General features: G+C 43.5%; 1 protein-coding gene across 3 annotated transcripts in view; it reads left to right on the top strand.

Moving 5' to 3' along the window:
- LOC139534142 (D(4) dopamine receptor-like) overlaps positions 1 to 18,600 on the top strand; it is a 28,108-nt gene extending 9,508 nt beyond the window's left edge. For 2 of the 3 annotated variants that reach the window (XM_071332964.1, XM_071332963.1), the window contains 4 exons: positions 3,000 to 3,331; positions 3,723 to 3,835; positions 8,351 to 9,061; positions 17,494 to 18,600. In XM_071332964.1, coding sequence (XP_071189065.1) covers positions 3,047 to 3,331; positions 3,723 to 3,835; positions 8,351 to 9,061; positions 17,494 to 17,710 — 1,326 coding nt within the window. In that variant the 5' untranslated portion in view covers positions 3,000 to 3,046 and the 3' untranslated portion in view covers positions 17,711 to 18,600. The remainder of the gene's footprint in view (positions 1 to 2,999; positions 3,332 to 3,722; positions 3,836 to 8,350; positions 9,062 to 17,493) is intronic. The other variant, XM_071332965.1, reaches the window with a different exon arrangement.
- The last annotated feature ends 1,759 nt before the right edge of the window (positions 18,601 to 20,359 follow it).

The following is a 20,359-nucleotide window of genomic DNA, read 5'->3' as shown; positions in this document are numbered from 1 at the left end:
TGTTTTACAGTCTGATGGCCTTGAGATAGAAGCTGTTTTTCAGTCTCTCGGTCCCTGCTTTGATGCACCTGTACTGACCTCGCCTTCTGGATGATAGCGGGGTGAACAGGCAGTGGCTCGGGTGGTTGTTGTCCTTGATGATCTTTATGGCCTTCCTGTGACATTGGGTGGTGTAAGTGTCCTGGAGGGCAGGTAGTTTGCCCCCAGTGATGCGTTGTGCAGACCTCACTACCCTCTGGAGAGCCTTCTGGTTGTGGGCGGAGCAGTTGCCGTACCAGGCGGTGATACAGCCTGACAGGATGCTCTCGATTGTGCATCTGTAGAAGTTTGTGAGTGCTTTTGGTGACAAGCCGAATTTCTTCAGCCTCCTGAGGTTGAAGAGGCGCTGCTGCGCCTTCTTCACAACGCTGTCTGTGTGGGTGGACCAATTCAGTTTGTCCGTGATGTGTACGCCGAGGAACTTAAAACTTACTACCCTCTCCACTACTGTCCCGTCGATGTGGATAGGGGGGTGCTCCCTCTGCTGTTTCCTGAAGTCCACAATCATCTCCTTTGTTTTGTTGACGTTGAGTGTGAGGTTATTTTCCTGACACCACACTCCGAGGGCCCTCACCTCCTCCCTGTAGACTGGCTGCATCACCGCTTGGTACGGCAACTGCAAGGCACCCGACCACAAGCTGCCCAGTACATCACTGGGGCCGAGCTCTCTGCCATCCAGGACTTCTATACCAGGGGGTGTCAGAGAAAGGCCCAAATAATTGTCAAAGACTCCAGCCACCCAAGCCATAGACTGTTCTCTCTGCTACCTCACGGCAAGCAGTACCAGTGCAGCAAGTCTGGAACCAACAGGACCATGAACAGCTTCTACCCACAAGACTACTAAACAAGATTGCTAAATAGCTAATCAAATGGCTACCCGGACTACCTGCAAAGACCCTTTTTTGCACTAGTTCTCTTGCACTGACTCTACGCACCCACACTAGACTCTACCCACACATTCACACATACTTACACTGACACCCCACCCCACACACACTAAATACGCCCACACACACATAACACTCGCACACATCCATACTGACACCACACACACACACTTTTACACTCACCACATACGCTGCTGCTACAGTCTATTATCTGTCCTGTTGCCTAGTCATTTGCCTTCTGAAAGTATTCACACCCCTTGACTTTTTCCACATTTTGTCGTGTTACAGCCTGAATGTAAAATGTTTTACATTGAGATTTTGTGTCACTGGCCTACACACAATACCCCATAATGTCAAAGTGGAATTATGTTGTAAGAAATGTTTACAAATTAATAAAAAACGATAAGCTGAAATGCGTTGAGTCAATAAGTATTTAACCCATTTGCTATGGCAAGCCTAAATAAGTTCAGGAGTACAAATGTGCTTAACAAGTCACGTGATAAGTTACATGGCCACACTCTGTGTGTAATAATAGTGTTTAACGTGATTTTGAATGACTACCTCATCTCTGTACCCCACACATACAAGTATCTGTAACGTCCCTCAGTCGAGCAGTGAATTTCAAACACATATTCAACCACAAAGACCAGGGAGGTTTCCCAATGCCTCGCAAAGAAGGGCACCTATTGGTTGATGGTTAAAAATTAAAAAAATAAACAGACATTGAATATCCCTTTGAGCATGGTGAAGTTATTAATTATGCTTTAGATGGTGTATCAATACACCCTGTCACTACAAAGATACAAGCGTCCTTCCTAACTCAGTTGCTGGAGAGGAAGGAAACCACTCTGGGATTTCACCATGAGGCCAATGGTGATTTTAAAACAGTTTCAGAGTTCAATGGTTGTGATATGAGAAAACTGAGGATGGATTAGTTACTCCACAACACTAACCTAAATGGCAGAGTGAAAAGAAAGAAGGCTGTACAGAATAACAAATATTCTAAAATATTAACGTGTGGAAAAAGGCACTTTAGTAATACTGCAAAAAAATGTGGCAAAGATATTGACTTTTTGTCCTGAATATAAAGTATTATTTTGGGGGCAAATCCAACACAACACATCACCGATTAGAAGTCTTTGTATTTTCAAGCATGGTGGTGGCTGCATCATGTTATGGGTATGCTTGTCATTGGCAAGGACTATAGAGTTTTTTGGGATAAAAATAAATGTAACACAGCAAGGAACAGCCAAAATCCTAGAGGAAAACCTGGCTCAGTCTGCTTTCCAACAGACACTGGAAGAGGAATTCACCTTTCAGCAAGACAATAAGGCCAAATCTACAATGGAGTTTGCTAACTGCTAGTTACAGTTTTGACTTAAATCAACTTGAAAATCTATAGCAAGACTTGGAAACGGCTGTCTAGCAATTTTATTTTATTTATTTATTGAACTAGGCAAGTCAGTTAAGAACAAATTCTTATTTTACAATGACAGCCTACCGGGGAACAGTGGGTTAACTACCTTGTTCAGGGGCCGAACAGCAGATTTTTACCTTGTCATCTCGGTGATTCGATCCAGAAACCTTTAAGTTACTGTCCCAATATGCTAACCACTAGGTTACATGCCGCCCCAAATGATGATCAACAACTAACTTGACAGAGCTTGAAGAATAAAAAATATATATATAATTGCCAAATATTGTACAATTCAGGTGTGAAAAGCTCTTAGAGACTTGATGAGACCCAAATGAGACCCAAAGATTCACAACTGTAATCGCTGCCAAAAGGTGTTTCTAACATGTACAGTGTTGACTCAGGGTGTTGAATACTTATATAATTGAGATATATTTGTGTTTTATTTTTCCTAAATGTTTAATAAATGTTCACATTTTTCTTTCTACTTTGACATTACAGAGTATTTTGTATAGATTGATGATAAAAAAATACAATTAAATCAATTTTAATCCCACTTTGTAACACAACAAAATGTGAAAAAAGTCAAGGGGTGTGAATACTTACTGAAGGCACACACACACTCCACAGTAAACACTCTCCTCTCGCCTCCTCCCTAGATGTTAACTTCAGAGCGACAGTGCAGCCCGGGGCCTCCATAATCGACATGGTCAACGTGACGACGTCACCCAGCAGCAATGCCACCCCAGAGGGTCTGACTGAGGGAGGGCTGGTGGTCCTGGGCCAGAGGGAAGAGTATGATTACAATTACTTTGCCCTGGTGCTGGGCGTGCCCCTCATCCTGATCATCATCCTGGGCAACGTACTTGTGTGTCTGAGCGTGCTCACTGAGCGCTCCCTGAAGACTGCCACCAACTACTTCATCATCAGCCTGTCTGTGGCCGACCTACTGCTGGCTGTACTGGTGCTGCCCCTCTACGTCTACTCTGAGGTGAGGGAGGAGCGGAGAGTGTGTGTGTATGTGTGTATGTGTGTGTGTGTGTGTGTGTGTGTGTGTGTGTGTGTGTGTGTGTGTGTGTGTGTGTGTGTGTGTGTGTGTGTGTGTGTGTGTGTGTGTGTGTGTGTGTGTGTGTGTGTGTGTGTGTGTGTGTGTGTGTGTGTATTTATGTGTGTATTTATGTGTGTATGTGTGTGCGTGTGTGTAAGTTGACTTTCCCTTCATGACCTCTTAAATTTAAGAAACACATACACATACCCAAATACATGTCGTTTTGCTCAATTACCTGCCCTGTCTGTCTCTTCGTAGTTTAAAGTCCACCGCTGACAGGACTGACAACTTGTTAACCATGTGTTGTTGTTGTTGTTGTTGCTGTGTGTCCCAGTTCCTGGGTGGTATCTGGACCCTGAGCACATACATCTGTGATGCTCTGATGACCATGGACGTCATGCTGTGCACGGCCTCCATCCTCAACCTATGTGCCATCAGTGTGGACAGGTGAGTCCTTCTGTCTCAACTTCGCCTGGACACTATGGTAACACATTGCTGTCAGGTCACACTAGTTTTCAATACCACACCTGTCCCTCTCTAACCTGTCGAGTTACGGTACACTGGACTCTGAAACATAGCAACACCACATGTCCATCCACAGGGCACAAACTGGTGGAATCAACGTTGTTTCAATGTAATTTGTCAACATATTGTGACGTGGAATATACGTGGAAAATACATTGGATTTGAAAAAAGTCATTAACTGTTGTTTTGAGGGAGACATTTCTACAACAGGATTATGTCCTTATGGTAACCACATTTCAACATATGGAAACCTTGTATATAAACCTTGCATTTGTACTTTTAAAACAATGTCAGATCTTCAACGTTATACACACTATCAGAAGAAGAAAAACTATAGGCTGGGCAGCACCTCCTGGCTCCTACTAGAGAATTAATCTATCTACAGCTACCCTTTGGTCTCCCATCCAGGGTTTTAACCAAGCCCAGCTATGATATTTGTCACTGACTATTACCAATGTGCTATCGTGAGAATGATTTCTTAGAGATGTCCACTTAAAAAAACAAAATAGATTCACTGTTGCTATCGAAGTCATTACAAAAGGGTAGGTTTAGCAGAGTAAATAAAATGTGACCATAGTCTTATCACTCCTATTTCATAAATGATGCTATTTAGGCCTACAAGCTATAGGATTTGCAAAGACATCAAAAGCTATCGCTTTATTTCAACCCAGAATTCAACAAAAATTAGACAATACAACAGGCCTAGGGTTTCAAGCTCTGGTTGATTTCTAATTGAATGATATTTAGTGGTATTGAATTGTGTGCTTGGTTGTCAACGCAACCAAATATCAACATTTGAAGGAGATGCATATTCTGCTTGGCTAATGCCATTTGTGCCACTGAATTAGTCTGCCTTTAATTCCAGTTTGTCTACAAATTAATCATTGATATGTTGGATTCACGTCTCCATCTCAACCAAAATCAAATTTAAAGAATAAGATGAAATCAAAAACAAACTGTATTTAAAGTGCTTTAAAAGATTGATTATATTTTGTTCTATTCATTGACTTAGACAAACTGGAATTAAAGCCAGACTAAGTTAGTGGCACAAATGGAACTATCCAAGCAGAAGATAATGTTGATATTTGATTGCGTTGACAACCAAACACAATTCAATATTACATTTGTAATACAGTAAATAGCCTAAAGTGAAGGCTATCTTAGAAACGAATGTAACTTTAAAATGAGTAACACATCCATGACCACATTGAGGTTACTGTAACTATGAATGTATTCTTATGTAATCATATAAGGCGTGCATATTCAAAATAGCCTGGATAGGTCGTCGCAGGTCTGTGGAGATGATCACAATTTCTGTAATAATCTGTGCAGAATCTCGAACGACATTGATCACTTGCACCATGTACTTTTAATGCAATCTCAACTGCAATCCAGGTCATTTGGTTACGATGCACAGTGATAACACAATCATCTTTTCTATAAATAAATCACAAATCAGACATTGTTTGGCATTGGAATTTGTTTGTGCCTTTAGATGGTTGAAAGCATCGTGATAACACAACGGATATTCAACTAACTTTCGGCTGTCTTTTTGAGTGGGTGAATATATGTGGTAATGTCTTTGATCGACGTGTCAACCAAATATTACCCAATTATCCACGTTGGAATGACATGCTGTGCCCATTGGGCAGTCTCCAGTATGATTTGAGTTAACAAAGAATTGCAAAGAACTACCGCAATATCTCTGAATTATTAGTTTGAACAAGGAAAAGTTTCTTCGAAAAGTTTCTTCAAGAAATACCCTGTGTATACTCTTTATTCCCACTTTTGAAAGGAACAAAGAGAGACATTAAAAACACCAAGAACAATATCTCCAACGTGCAAGTTCAATATGTCTTTCTAATATCTGTAGCGAGCTCTGTAGCGAGCCCTGTCACTCATAGTAATCCCTCAAATCATTCTGCCAGACTGTGAGAAGAGTGTAGCGAGACCATTAGCAGACATCACACAGTGAATGCTAACTGATGGCTGTGGTCTATAGGAGGCTAATGGAACCGTAGCTCTGGAACCCCTCATCGACTAAATCATCAATGCCCAGTAATTACTCAAAACAGAGAGAAGAAAACTCACGCCAACCACCCAGGGGACCCAGGGGACCCAGGGGACTCTACCCCAAACCACACTCTCGGTCACACTAAGGGCTTAGTGTGACCGAGAGTTTCTAAGGCAAAGGAAAAACAAGCCGACTGTAAAATATAAGATGGGCATTAAATAGGTTCCACACAGCACACACTTCCTGTTAGTTAAATGTTATATCTCTAGTGGTGTGCGGCTCATGTGTCTGACAGGTTCTATAGCATTGTGGTGTTATTACATTTCTCACTGTAATAATACGACATGGTATCTAATCAATAGATTGAGATTAATAATTGTATTTATAAGACAGGAGAAGCAGGGTAGAGCCAGGTTGTGGGGGTGGAATAGAGTGGAGTTACAAATGAAGGTGAATATTATTGTAACTTCATCTGTGGCATTCCAGTGCTTCCATATCTAAGTTTACTTTGAACCTGTAGGACCACAGAACAGCTTTGAACAACTGAGGTTTTTCAAATGTTTCCAGAACAGCCACTATGTCCTCTGAGTACTTCCCTGCTGTGTTGGCCTGTTTGAAGCCCCTCCATGTTAAATGTATGTATTTTAAATGTAGACTATGTCATTCGCTTTGAACCGCGTCTATGCAGGTACAGTTGAGTCAGAAGTTTACATAAACCTTAGCCAAATACATTTAAACTCAGTTTTTCACAATTCTGACATTTAATCTCTGTTAACCTTCTCTGTTTAAGGTCAGTTAGGATCACCACTTTATTTTAAGAATGTGAAATGTCAAAATAATAGTAGAATAGTAGATATAATTATTTATTTCAGCTTTTATTTCTTTCATCACATTCCCAGTGGGTCAGAAGTTTACATACACTCAATTAGTATTTGGTAGCATTGCCTTTAAATAGTTTAACTTGGGTCAAACGTTTCAGGTAGCCTTCCACAAGCTTCCCACAATAAGTTGGGTGAATTTTGGCCCATTCCTCCAGACAGAGCTGGTGTAATTGAGTCAGGTTTGTAGGCCTCCTTGCTCAAACACGCTTTTTCAGTTCTGCCCACAAATCTTCTATGGGATTGAGATCAGGGCTTTGTGATGGCCACTCCAATACCTTGACTTTGTTGTCCTTTAGCCATTTTGCCACAACTTTGGAAGTATGCTTGGGGTCATTGTCCATTTGGAAGACACATTTGCGACCAAGCTTTAACTTCCTGACTGAGGTCTTGAGATGTTGCTTCAATATATCCACATAATTTTCCTTCCTATTGATGCCATCTATTTTGTGAAGTGCACCAGTCCCCCCTGCAGAAAAGCACCCCCACAACATGATGCTGCCACCCCCGTGCTTCACGGTTGGGATGGTGTTCTTCGGCTTGCAAGCCTCCCCCTTTTTCCTCCACACATAACGATGGTCATTATGGCCAAACAGTTCTATTTATGTTTCATCATACCAGAGGACATTTCTCCAAAAAGTACGATCTTTGTCCCCATGTGCAGTTGCAAACCGTAGTCTGGCTTTTTTATGGCGGTTTTGGAGCCGTGGCTTCTTCCTTGCTGAGCGGCCTTTCAGGTTATGTCGATATAGGACTCGTTTTACTGTGGATATAGATACTTTTGTACCTGTTTCCTCAAGCATCTTCACAAGGTCCTTTGCTGTTGTTCTGGGATTGATTTGCACTTTTCGCACCAAAGTACGTTCATCTCTAGGAGACAGAACGCATCTCCATCCTGAGCGGTATGACGGCTGCGTGGTCCCATGGTGTTTATACTTGCATACTATTGTTTGTACAGATTAACGTGGTACCTTCAGGCGTTTGGAAATTGCTCCCAATGATGAACCAGACTTGTGGAGGTCTACACATTTTTTTCTAAGGTCTTGGCTGATTTCTGTTGATTTTCCCATGATGTCAAGCAAAGAGGCACTGAGTTTGAAGGTAGGCCTTGAAATACATCCACAGGTACACCTCCAATTGACTGAAATGATGTCAATTGGCCTATCAGAAGCTTCTAAAGCCATGACATGATTTTCTGGAATTTCCAAGCTGTTTAAAGGCACAGTCAACTTAGTGTATGTAAACTTCTGGCCCACTGGAATTGTGATACAGTGAATTATAAGTGAAATAATCTGTCTGTAAACAATTGTTGGAAAAATTACTTGTGTCATGCACAAAGTAGATGTCCTAACCGACTTGCCAAAACTATAGTTTGTCAACAAGAATATTTGAAAATTGAGTTTTAATGACTCCAACCTAAGTGTATGTAAACTTCCGACTTTAACTGTACATAGCCATGGTGGCAGCAGTGCCCCTGAAGTACAACAGGTGTGCTCCATGTATTTTAAATGTATTTTATCCCCTGTGATGTGTGTGTCCCTGTAGGTACATAGCGGTGGTGGTGCCCCTGAAGTACAACAGGAACCAGTTCAGCCTGCGGCAGCTGGTCCTCATTACGGCCACCTGGGTTCTCTCCCTGGGCGTCGCCAGTCCTGTCATCTTCGGCCTCAACCAGGTGCCAGGCCGCGACCCCACCGTGTGCAAGCTGGAGAACGACAGCTTCGTGGTCTACTCCTCAGTGTGCTCCTTCTTTGTGCCTTGCCCAGTCATGCTCTTCCTGTACTACTGGATGTTCCGGGGGTTGAGACGCTGGAGCTCAGGCAGGAGGCGCTCCCAGCTGACGAGGGGAGGAAAACGGGGACTGTCCCTGCGCCTCAGCTCCGCCCTGCAGAGGGAGAACGCAGGGGTCAGGGCGGGGGCCAAGGAGAAGGTGGTGTACCTCATGCCCTCAGGGCTCAGCCCAATGTCACCGTCGACCGTATCGATGGCGTCGCCCACAGCGACCCCGGGGGTGGAGGACAAGCAGCAGGATGTTGTGGGGGCTGGCATGGCAGAGAGCGACCCCATGACTACCCAGATAGAAAGCATTTCGGACGCAGAACCCACGGAGAAGCCGCCTAGGCAGGGGAAGAGCCGGAAGGAGAATGGGCTGGCCCACGCTAAGGCCACCAAGAGGGGGCGCCGCAACAGCAAGAGTAGCAGAGTGAGTGGGAGGGAGCGCAAAGCCATGAAGGTCCTTCCTGTTGTAGTTGGTAGGTATGTGTACATGTGTGTTTTTGTGTGTGTGTGTGTGTGTGTGTGTGTGTGTGTGTGTGTGTGTGTGTGTGTGTGTGTGTGTGTGTGTGTGTGTGTGTGTGTGTGTGTGTGTGTGTGTGTGTGTGTGTGTGTGTGTGTGTGTGTGTGTGTGTGTGTGTGTGTGTGTGTGTGGATACGTGCATGCGTGGTGGTGCTTCTTCTTCGCGTGTGTACATGCATGTGTCTTCCAAGGTCTAATATTTACACAAATCATGTCAACAAAGGACATTTAGCATCGTTGGGGTAAGAAAACAGTGGGTTGCGGTGACCTTAAAAAGTATTAATTACATAAACATGGAGGGGCATGGAAATGAGGGGTTCCCCCACTGTGAGCAGAATACATAACCTCATAACCTGCAGCTGATTGTTGACACATCAACTAGGATTAAAGTGCAGGGCAGTTTGTGATTGTTGCTGTTTTGGTAATCAGTGCCTGGAGGGGGAGTGGTTTCACCTCTTTTCTGAGTATACAGTATATCCAGTTCAGTGTGTTTCAATCTATAGCTAGAGGACTCCTACTCTCTCCAGGAGTGAGAAGAATCCTTTTTGTCTTCATTTGTTGTTGTCTAGTATTGTCTTTTGCTAGCTAGGGCCATCTACTTTACGTACTCTCCTCCCTTTCTGTATCGTATGACACTCACTGTCCCCTTTCCTCCCGGTCGGCTAGCCCTATCCTTCTGCTCGGTGGCTGAGTATGTCAGGTGAGCAAAAATGGAGGAAAGTTAAACTAAACTAAAATTAAACTTCTATCATCATTTAACTCCATCCTCTCTACCTTCTCTTCCTATGCAGCCACTGCTAACACCACTTTCTATCACCCCAGATTTCAGGTTTCTGCCTTTAACCTTAGGAAACTCTTTGCCACCTCCTCCCTCCTTAATCCCCCCCCTCTCTGCGGAAGACATTGTCAACCACTATGAAAAGAAGGTAGACAATATCCACTCCTCATTCAGTCAGCCTATTGAGTCCACTGGTACGACTCACACAGAACTACCCTACACCTTGACCTCTTTCGCCCCTCTCTCTACAGATGAAATTCTAGTGACGTCTGGCCGCTCAATAACCTGCCCACCTGACCCCATCCCCTCCTCCCTTCTCCAGACCATCTCATTCCTAACTTCCCTCATCAACTCATCCCTGACCACTGGCTGCGTCCCCTCTTACTCCAAAATGGCCAGAGTCACTTGTCTTTCCAAAACACTTGAGCGTGCAGTCTCTGAACAACACTCTCATTATCTCTTTCAGAACAATCTTCTTGACCCTAACCAGTCAGACTTCAAGACGGGTCTCTCAACAGAGACCGCTCTCCTCTGTGTCACGAAGGCTCTCCGCACTGGCAAAGTTGACTCTCTACTCTGTCCTCATCCTCCTAGATCTATCCAATGCCTTGGACACAGTGAACCATCAGATCTTCCTTTCCACCCTCTCAGTGCTGGGCATCTCAGGCTCTGCACACTTTTGGATTGCATCTTATCTGGCAGGCCGCTCCTACCAGGTGACGTGGAGAGGATCTGTGTCTGCACCACATGCTCTCACTAATGGTGTCCCCCAGAGCTCGGTTCTAGGCCCTCTTCTCTCTATATACCAAGTCACTCAGCTCCATCATATCCTCACATGGTTTCTCCTATCATTGCTATGCAGATGACACTCAACTACTTTTCTCCTTCCCTTCTTCTGACACCTAGGTGGTGACACGCATCTCTGTGTGCCTGGCAGATATCTCAGCTTGGATATCGGCCCACCACCTCAAGCTCAACCCCGACAAGACTGAACTATTCTAAATCCCGGGGAAGGCCTGCCCACTCCAAGACCTCTCCGTCACAGTTGACAACTTCACAGTGACCCCCTCCCAGAGTGCAAAGAACCTTGGCGTGACCCTGGACAACACCATGTCTTCCTCTGCAAATATCAAAGCAGTGACTCGCTCCTCCAGGTTCTTGCCCTTTAACATCTGTAGAGTACGACCCTACCTCACACAGGAAGCGGTGCAGGTCCTAATCCAGGCACTTGTCACCTCCCGTCTGGACTAATGCAACTCGCTGTTGGCAGAGCTCCCCGCTTGTGTCATCAAACCCCTGCAACTTATCTGGAACGCCGCAGCACGCCTGGTGTTCAACCTTCTGAAATTCTCCCATGTCACCCAGTCCTCCGCACACTCCACTTGCATCCACTACAAGACCATGATGCTTGCCTATGGAGCAGCAATGGGAATTTCCCCTCCCTACACTCAGGCTATGCTCAAACCCTAAATCCCAACCCGCTCATCCCAGTCAAAGCTCTTCTCTGTCCTTCCACCTCAATGGTGGAATGAGCTTTCCCCTGAAGCTAGGACTGAAGAGTCCCTGCCTATCTTCCCGAAAACACCTGAAAATCTACCTCTTCAATGAGTATCTTAAATAAGATATCTCTGTCTTATTCCCCTCCCCCCCATAAAAAAAGAAATAGTATTTTCCAGCTAGCAGTGACTTTGCTGATCATTTCTGTATCGTGGGAAAATGTACTACCTACGACTGTGATATGTGGTTGTCTCACTTATTTATCTTAAGATGAATGCGGTCATTTCCATGTAAAAGGAGCCATGAGTACCAACATGTGAAGTTCATAGGAGAATGTCAAATTGGGTGTAAAATGAAAGCTATGAGTACCAAATCCGTAACGGAAAATTCAGAAAAATCTGTCAGGAATTTCTGCAAATGAATTGGCTACAATGGGAAATCATAGTAGTCACATAATAGTTTGGACCGCACAGGACAGTACAGTACAGTAAAGAAAAGTAGAGTGTAGTTCAGTACACAGTAGAGCACACTAGAGTTTAGTACACTATAATGTACTGTATTGTACTGTACTGTACTCTACTGCACTTTACCATACTCTACTGAACTATACTCTACTGTACACTACTGTACTCTACTGCTCTGTACTGAACTCTACAGTACTAAACTCTACTGTTCTGTACTCTATTGTACTCTACTGAGCTCTACTGTGCTGATGTCCAAACGTGTGAAACATTGGTTTAGATTTGGTCCGGTCCGGACTACCAAAATTGGTCTTGTTTGGGGGCAGAGGTCATTCAAATAATAGCCAGTGTGTAGAATAAAACCCAAATATGCAAAGGAGGATATTTCATATTTATACTTTTGTGTACCTATTTAGGAAACATCACCATAAAGAGAATGACATTCATATCCAGAATTATGCATCTATTTTAGTACAAATCAGGGACCTATGACGAAATTCCATTACCACAATTCTGTTACCCGGTGTAAATCAATTCACTTACTGTAGTTCAATAACCAAAAGAATCATGTCATAAATGACACCCCATTATTTCTACAGGCATCGTTTAATCTTAATTCAGAGCAAATACAGTGCCTTCAGAAAGTATTCACACCCTTTTCCACAGTTTGTTGTGTTACAGCCTGAATTTAAAATTGATTAAATGTAGGTTTTTGGTCACTGGCCTACACACAATACCCCATAATGTCATGTTTTTCAAAATTCTAAATAAGTCAAGAAATCTGTCATTTATTTCAAAGTTTTTGCCGAAGAGATCTTAGTCGTGCAATTTTACATCTAAAAAAGTGCTCGAAATTAAGACAACAAAGACTATCGGCTGGCCTCAAGAAAAAAATGTGTGCCGAAAAATAAAAAATAAACCTTACCAAAGTCCAAAACAAACAAAAAAACGCCACAAAATGTTTTCATAATATATACACAAACCCTTCTGAACTTTTCTGTATTTAATTTTCAATAAATTTGCTAAAATGTCTGAAAAACATGTTCTCACTTTGTCATTATGGGCTATTGTGTGTAGATGATGTCGTAGTCTACACAACAGTGTTACGGGATGTCATAAAGCAGTACGTAAGGCAGTGCGTCAGTTCTCTTGAGGTGTTCTGGTGAGACGGGCATTAAAACAACTTACCTAGAAAGGTACTCCTCTGATGGAATGGATGGATTGGAAACAACTTTATATGAGATTCAGAACCGTGACCAAGTTGGATCAGGAAGATGGTGATGTGCAGGTCAGTTCCCTCACGCCATGGGCAGCGAGGCAGAGAACATTTTCAAATCGTTCACCTTTGCATCAGATGATGAGGAAGCAGACTTTGATATTGTCGTGAGGAAATATAATGAATACTGTTTTCCCAAACGGAATGTTATTCACGAACATGCCTGTTTTTATCAACGAGCTTTCAAGTGGACATGCAACAAGTGTCAGAAACCAGGACTTTGAGAAAGAATGTGTCACACAAAATACAACTGAAAGAGAACACACAGCGCGCAGCATCCCAATACCACGCACGCAGAAGGTGAAAGAGGAGCTGTGCAGGATGGAGTAAAATGACATCATGGAGAAGGTGACGCAGCCAACAGATTGGTGTGCACCCATGGTGCCTGTCCTGAAGAAAAATGGAAAAGTGCGAACATGTGTGGGTTTGAAAAAGAATAATGAAGAGTTGAAAAGATAGTGAAAAGAACGGTTTATCCTACACACCTCGGATGAGATACTCGCAAAGCTGAGCAGAGCCAAAGTATTCTCAACAAAGGGATGCAGCAAGTGGGTTTTGGCAAATACTTCTACACTGTGACAGCAGAAAGTTGACAACCTTTATTACACCTTTTGGCAGGTACTGTTTCCGCCGTTTGCTATTTGGGATCTCGAGCCCTCCAGAAATGATGTAGACATTGCAAGGCCTTGAGGGAGTCACCGTTTTATGGATGACATTTTGGTATATGCAAATACCATGGAGGAGCACGACGAGTGACTAAAAAGAGATTGAGTCAACCAGACTAAAGTTGAACAAATAAAAGCGTGTCCTCAGGCAAACACAGCTACGCTTCCTGGGACACCTCATTGACCCAATCAGGCCTGATTCAGAGAAAGTGGGGGCCATCTGGCAGTTATTGGGATGGTTAACTACCTAGGGAAGTATATCCCCAACCTTTCCACAGTGGGTCAACCACTACATGAGCTCCTGAGGTCAAAGACGCCATGGACATGGGATCACCCACACCAGGCAGTGTCCCAGCGCCTCAAAGAACTTCTGACGACTTCCCTAGTCCTGACGTTCTATGACAGCAACAGAGCCATCGCAGTCTCAGCAGACGCAAGCAGCGTTGGGCTTGACGGTGTACTACTACAGCTCCATGGTGAGGAATGGAAGCCTGTGGTGTACTGCTCCTGGTGGATCATGGAGGCAGAAACCAGATAATCAGAGATGGCGCCGACAGAGATGGTCGCTTCGCATTCTTAGGAAACTATGCACAAGCATTTCGCTACACTCGCATTAACATCTTCTAACCATGTGTATGTGACCGATAACATTTTATTTGATACGTGCAGATCGAAAAGGAGCATCTGGCGAGTGTTTGGGCTTGTGAGAAGTTTGAGAAATTTCTGTATGGCCTGGAGGACTTCAAGCTAGTGACAGACCACAAGCCCGTGGTCCCACTAATGAACAGCAAAGACTTGGATAATGTGCCTTTACGGTGCCACTACTCATGCGGCTGATGAGGTTCAAAACCACAGCGGAGTACGCGCCAGGAAAAACTATGGTCGTGGACGGACACTCTTTCAAGGAGTCTGTTGATACTCACAGAAAAGGAAACAGACACACACACACATACATGGAGTGTTACATTGCAGCCATAATCAACAACATACCTACTACAAAGCCAAAAATGGAGAGCAGAGTTGCCACCGCAGCAGATGATAAACTACAGACAGTGATCAAGTACAGGTCAGGCTGGCCAGAACATGTGAGTAAAACCCCAGTCACAGAGAGTTTTTCCCAGTGAAGAGTGAACATTCAGAGTACAATGGTATGGTCACAAGGGGGAACCGCATACTAGTACCACAGACACAGAGGGCAGACATTCTTGATAGAATACACGACGGACATCAAGGTCTGACTAAATGCAGAGAGAGGGCCAATGCCTCAGTATCGTGGTCGGGGATCTCAGAGAAGAAAAAGGCAATGTCAGTCTTGGCCCTGCAAAAGGAGCCACTAATCTCAACACCGCTCCCTGGCAGGCCATGGAAAAGAATTGATCTGGATCTATGCGTGCATAACAAACAAAACTATTTGATTATATCTGACTACTATTTAAGATTCATAGAAATACTACACATGCTGTCACGCCCTGACCATAGAGAGCCCTTGTTTCTCTATGGTGTAGTAGGTCAGGGCGTGACAAGGGGCTAGTCTAGTTTATAATTTCTATGTTGTGTTCTAGTTTATATTTTCACTGTTGGTGTTTTGTATGATTCCCAATTAGAGGCAGCTGGTAATCGCTGTCTCTAATTGGGGATCATATTTAAGTAGATATTTCTCCCACCTGTGTTTGTGGGATATTGTTTTGTGTTTGTGCATGTGCACCACGTAGTCACGTTTAGTTGTTCGTTTATTTGATCATTTTTGTTTTGTTTAAGTTTCTCTTTGTATTAAATATGTGGAACTCAACATCCGCTGCGCCTTGGTCCCGTTCTTACGACAGCTGTGACACATGCCTACAACCACAAGCACACAGGTTGCCCTTAAGCTGAAAGGAACCTTTGCAAGGTATGGGATTGCAGATGAGGTCGTTAGTGAAAATGGGCCTCAATTCTCTAGTTCCGAGTTCCAAGAAATGGCAGAGAAGCTTGACGTTAAGCACATTACTTCCAGCGCTCACAACGCTCAGGGTAAAGGTCACACAGAAAGGGCAGTGCAGACCGCAAAGAGGATTCTGAAGCAGAAAGACCCACTGATTGCTCTCATGTGCTACAGGTCAACCCCATGCACAACAACGGGAATGAGCCCAGCAGAGTTCCTCATGGGTAGAAAAATCTGAACGACGCTCCCAACCTTGGTGAGAAACCTGCAACCTAAGTGGCTCAACAAAAACCACACCGGGCTAAAGGATACAGCAGAAAAGAGGAAACAAGCCTTCTACTACAACCAACGTCATCGGGCTAGACCATGACAGTTGATACCGCCAGGAGAAACAGTGCTCACCAAGCTCGATCACCTAAAAGAGTGGACAACACCTGCAGTGGTAACAGGTGAAAGCGCCGCACCTAGGTTTTACGACGTCGAGATGCAGAAATGAGGAACACTACGACTTAACTGTCGCCACCTTCCGGGCAGTTCCCACCCAAACTAAAGGCATTACGCCTGCCTCTCCTGAGAGAAGAGTAAATACTCTACTGCCAGACAAGGGTCAAGAAGAGGATGTTTGAAATCAATGGTTTTTGTTCAGCGTTACATAATAACATAGCTTTACAGCAACACAAAACAAGGATCGGATTTTTGCAATCTGAGACCGCAGGGGACGGCATCAATATAACAAACCCTGAATGCTTGAAAGAGGCTGCATGCTGAGAAGGGGCTAACATTTTGATCATGTGAGAAAAAGGCTCACACTCCGTGGCTATGTATTCAACATGTGAAAACACAGACTGTCAAAATGCAACGAGGGGAGACGGTGGTGTTAGACGGTGTTGATGCTCCACGGATTTAGCATGATGTGTCGAGCGTTATGCTAGTGCTGTTGTGACAACAGAGGAATGAATAATGGCATCCTCCACAGCATAGTCTCTTCCCACAATGCTGGGCCTGTTTGCTTACTAATGCAGGACCGCATCCACTGACAAACCAACTCCCGCTGTGTCTGAACGGACAAAGCAGAGAGAAAAAGAGTCCGTAGTCTATGTGTTGTGGATCTAAGCTGTATCATACCATATGTGTGAGTGCGTGCACAGGTGTGTGTTGGCGCGTGCTGAGTGAACGAAAGGAAAATATGACGTACGCACACCCATTGTCTACGTACATCTACGTACATCTACTCTGAGAGTCGTTCACGCCATAACTGGCGCAGGCCATGTGTACAGGCAGAGCTGACTAACTTTACTCAGTGTGACAACGTTATCATGGCACGTTTGCCGGAAAGGTGATAAAGTATTACCGGCTAATTAGCTAGCGACCAAATATAGAGTTAACACATGGTGTAAGTGTCTGTGAGGCATCATACATCATGATAATGCAGCCTGCAGTACAAATAGAGGATGCTATCTCCTTGGAAACAGCCACTCAATTGCCATCTTCTACCATGGTTCACATGATCTGTGCAAACACTTTTTCATGACACATGCATTTATTCTACACACCCACAATCAGATAATACAAAACCAGTAACTCTATATGCAGTGAGCTACAGTCTGCCTGTCAAAGACAGCTTTTCCTCAATGTCATATCACATTGACGTTTACCATCTCAGGTTATAGTAATATACTGTAGTTATGTATCCCTTGCCATGTATTGATTTATTGAAGAGACTGACTGCGTCACCTTTCCCCTCCCTCTTCTTCTCCTCCTCCCCTCCCCCTCCTCCCCTCTCACCTATACCAGGTGTGTTCCTAGCCTGTTGGACGCCTTTCTTTGTGGTACATGTGACCAACGTGCTGTGCGTGTCCTGCAAAATCAGCCCCACTCTGATCTCCGTGGTAACGTGGCTGGGCTACGTCAACAGTGCTGTCAACCCCATCATCTACACTGCCTTCAACGCAGAGTTCCGAAATGTCTTTCACAAACTTTTCTGCTGTCGAGCATGAGACCTGAGTTCTGAGATCTGGAACCTCTTTGACAAACTATTCATTGAGATAGGAGAACAATTATCTTTAAGGTTCAATCTGAGACCTGATTTCTAGAATGTCGACCATGAGACCTGAATTAAATGATCTTTCACAAAACTCCTCGGTTGCTGGATGTGAGAGTGACCCAAAGGGGATTTCCTGGATCTAAGTGCTGGCAGAAGGTGAGGTTGTCAAAATGGATGAACAATACAGGGGACAACCTGACAGAATTTGACTGATGCCTTAGTTGACAGTGGCTCACTGTATCTGATGTTTCTACATTGAAGTTGATACTGTGTGACGGTTTTTCGTCCTGTAAAATATTGCTTGGATAAAGAAGATGGTGAATACTGTTAATATCATAGCCCAAAGGCATAAAATATGTCAACAATGTGCACATTTAAGAACATGTAACTATTTGATATGTGAGTTTTGATTTCTCTCAGAATGAAATGTTGATGCTATGTATGGTTCTCTGTTTTGATTTAATAATGTGCAGGTTTTCTGTGAAAGTTCATGGTAATTTCTTTAGAATTGACTTTGTCTCCTTTTATCCTGAGGACTTGGGAGACTTTAGGGACATAATGTGGCTCAAGAGGAACTTACATTATACATCAAACATGACATTTTCTATCTTGTGGATTACGGACATTGCCTGTAGATAATATCATGAACATTTACGCCACAAGAAGTGACAAATTACAGACTTCAGGGCCAACATTGTGGAAAGAACTATTTAAGATGATATCATTCGTAAAGTTATACTATGACCTATTTTGATCAAGTGCTACAAAAGTGATGTGAATTAAATGAGGTGAATGTGACAAATGTAAACAATTCTCTTTGTCGTTGATCGAAAAGTAATAAAACATGTTCCATATAATATGTATGCCATATTTCCCCTATGTAAGAAACTGAGAACGCTAGTCATAATCAGAATTAAATCATTTGAAATGACATAGATAAAATCTATTTATCCATGTCGCTGAGAGCGATACGGAATGTTGGTCGATCCCCTCATGTCAACAAAAGCCACCGAAGACACTGCTATATTACACCCACGGGAAATTATCATTACACGTGAAATGATCCTTGTCTGCAAGACATATGTTGCCAGCGAGGCTTATCGTGTTATCTACAAGGGGGAGAGAAAAACGCAATCATGCAATTTCACCTCAAGCGTAAAGGCCTGAGCCCTGAGCTTAATGAGCCGTCTGCTGTGGATGGCGGACGCAGCTCTCACCCAGCTAGAGGAACACATACACCCAGAGATAGAGAGCTGAGATGTGGACCAGTGAGCCATACTTAGTGACCAGCCGCCATGTATGAAAACAATCTATGTAGATCTGATCCACAGCCAGCCACCGACCACACTAGCAATCTTCCCCACAGCAGGCCTGAAAGCCAAGGCAGAGCACCAAGAGTGATAAAATCACAGTTTGACGTTTTAATCTCTGGCCATGCTATGATGACCTGACACAAGGAAATGTGACTCTTCTTAAACCATAAAGGCAGTCTGAGGGAAAATGGCCCACAACTCTGTTGTCGGACACCAGGGGTTTGCTAGAGCGTTATCGCACAAAAACACCCATAAACGGAAGGGATCACTGCCGCTACCAGCCTTTCCAACCAAGCTGCATGAATAGAGGAGCAAACTGAGGTACAGAGGATATTCAGCAACTTTTAGAAAACAATGGAATTAAATAAAAAGGCTTCTTTAATTGTTAAAAGTAGAACCAATATGTTTCGGCTTATGGCCTTTTTAAAAACGAACGGAGGAGCTTTAAAATACAGTATTTATCCTTTGAAGACGGCATTGATAAATACTGAATCAAATCAAGGAAGGAATCCTATTTCTTCTATTGTTTTCATTGTTGATTCATTGTGCATTACAGAGAGAATCTCTTCCATCTGCTGTCTTTGTCACTGACTAAATAAGACAGAGTATTGAACGGAGAAAATAGGTGAGAAAATCTATTCCGAACTGTTTAATCTCCTTCTCTCCAATCCCTCTTTATGCCCATTAATACTGCGTTTTGGAGAGCTTTACCTCCTTTCCTTTCAAGACCCGTGGCCCTCTTCAGATAGACAAAAACTTGAGTACATCGCCAAGGCTTTGGTGATGTCCATTTTCACCTTACTTAGATCCATCCATTTCATTCACATAAAAAGTTATGTCCTGTGAGGAACATTTTGAAAGGCAATTTCTTTCCAAAGAGGTTCTTCAATATTCTCTTAAAAGGAGTCTAATTTCACTCCCTATTCCGAGCCCAAATCGACCATCAGTAACAGAGTGAAATGATATATGATGCTGTCAGAGCAAACCAGGAGAAGTGAATAAAAGCAAAGTTAACAGGGCAAAGCATGTACAGTTAGGCAGTCAGAGGGATTGAAGTTCAGCAGATTGAAGTCCAGAATGGTTGCACACATACAGAGAAGATATAACGGGAGTCTGAATGCCTCACAGCTGTTATAAATCAAAACCCCGGCCCTCGGCATCTAATGATAGAAATAATTGAGCCTACAGTATACATTAGTAATTTCATGGACTGGATGTTCAACGTACAAAGCCAAAAGTAAAAATGGAATCAAAATATGATCAAGGATACAAGGATACAAGAATTTCCAACTGTATCGATTTA

This window comes from Salvelinus alpinus, chromosome 11 (genome assembly GCF_045679555.1).
Source record: "Salvelinus alpinus chromosome 11, SLU_Salpinus.1, whole genome shotgun sequence".
In the NCBI taxonomy this organism is placed as follows: Eukaryota; Metazoa; Chordata; class Actinopteri; order Salmoniformes; family Salmonidae; genus Salvelinus; species Salvelinus alpinus.
Note: the sequence above shows the minus strand (reverse complement) of the source record. Positions and strands in the feature narration are given on the sequence as shown.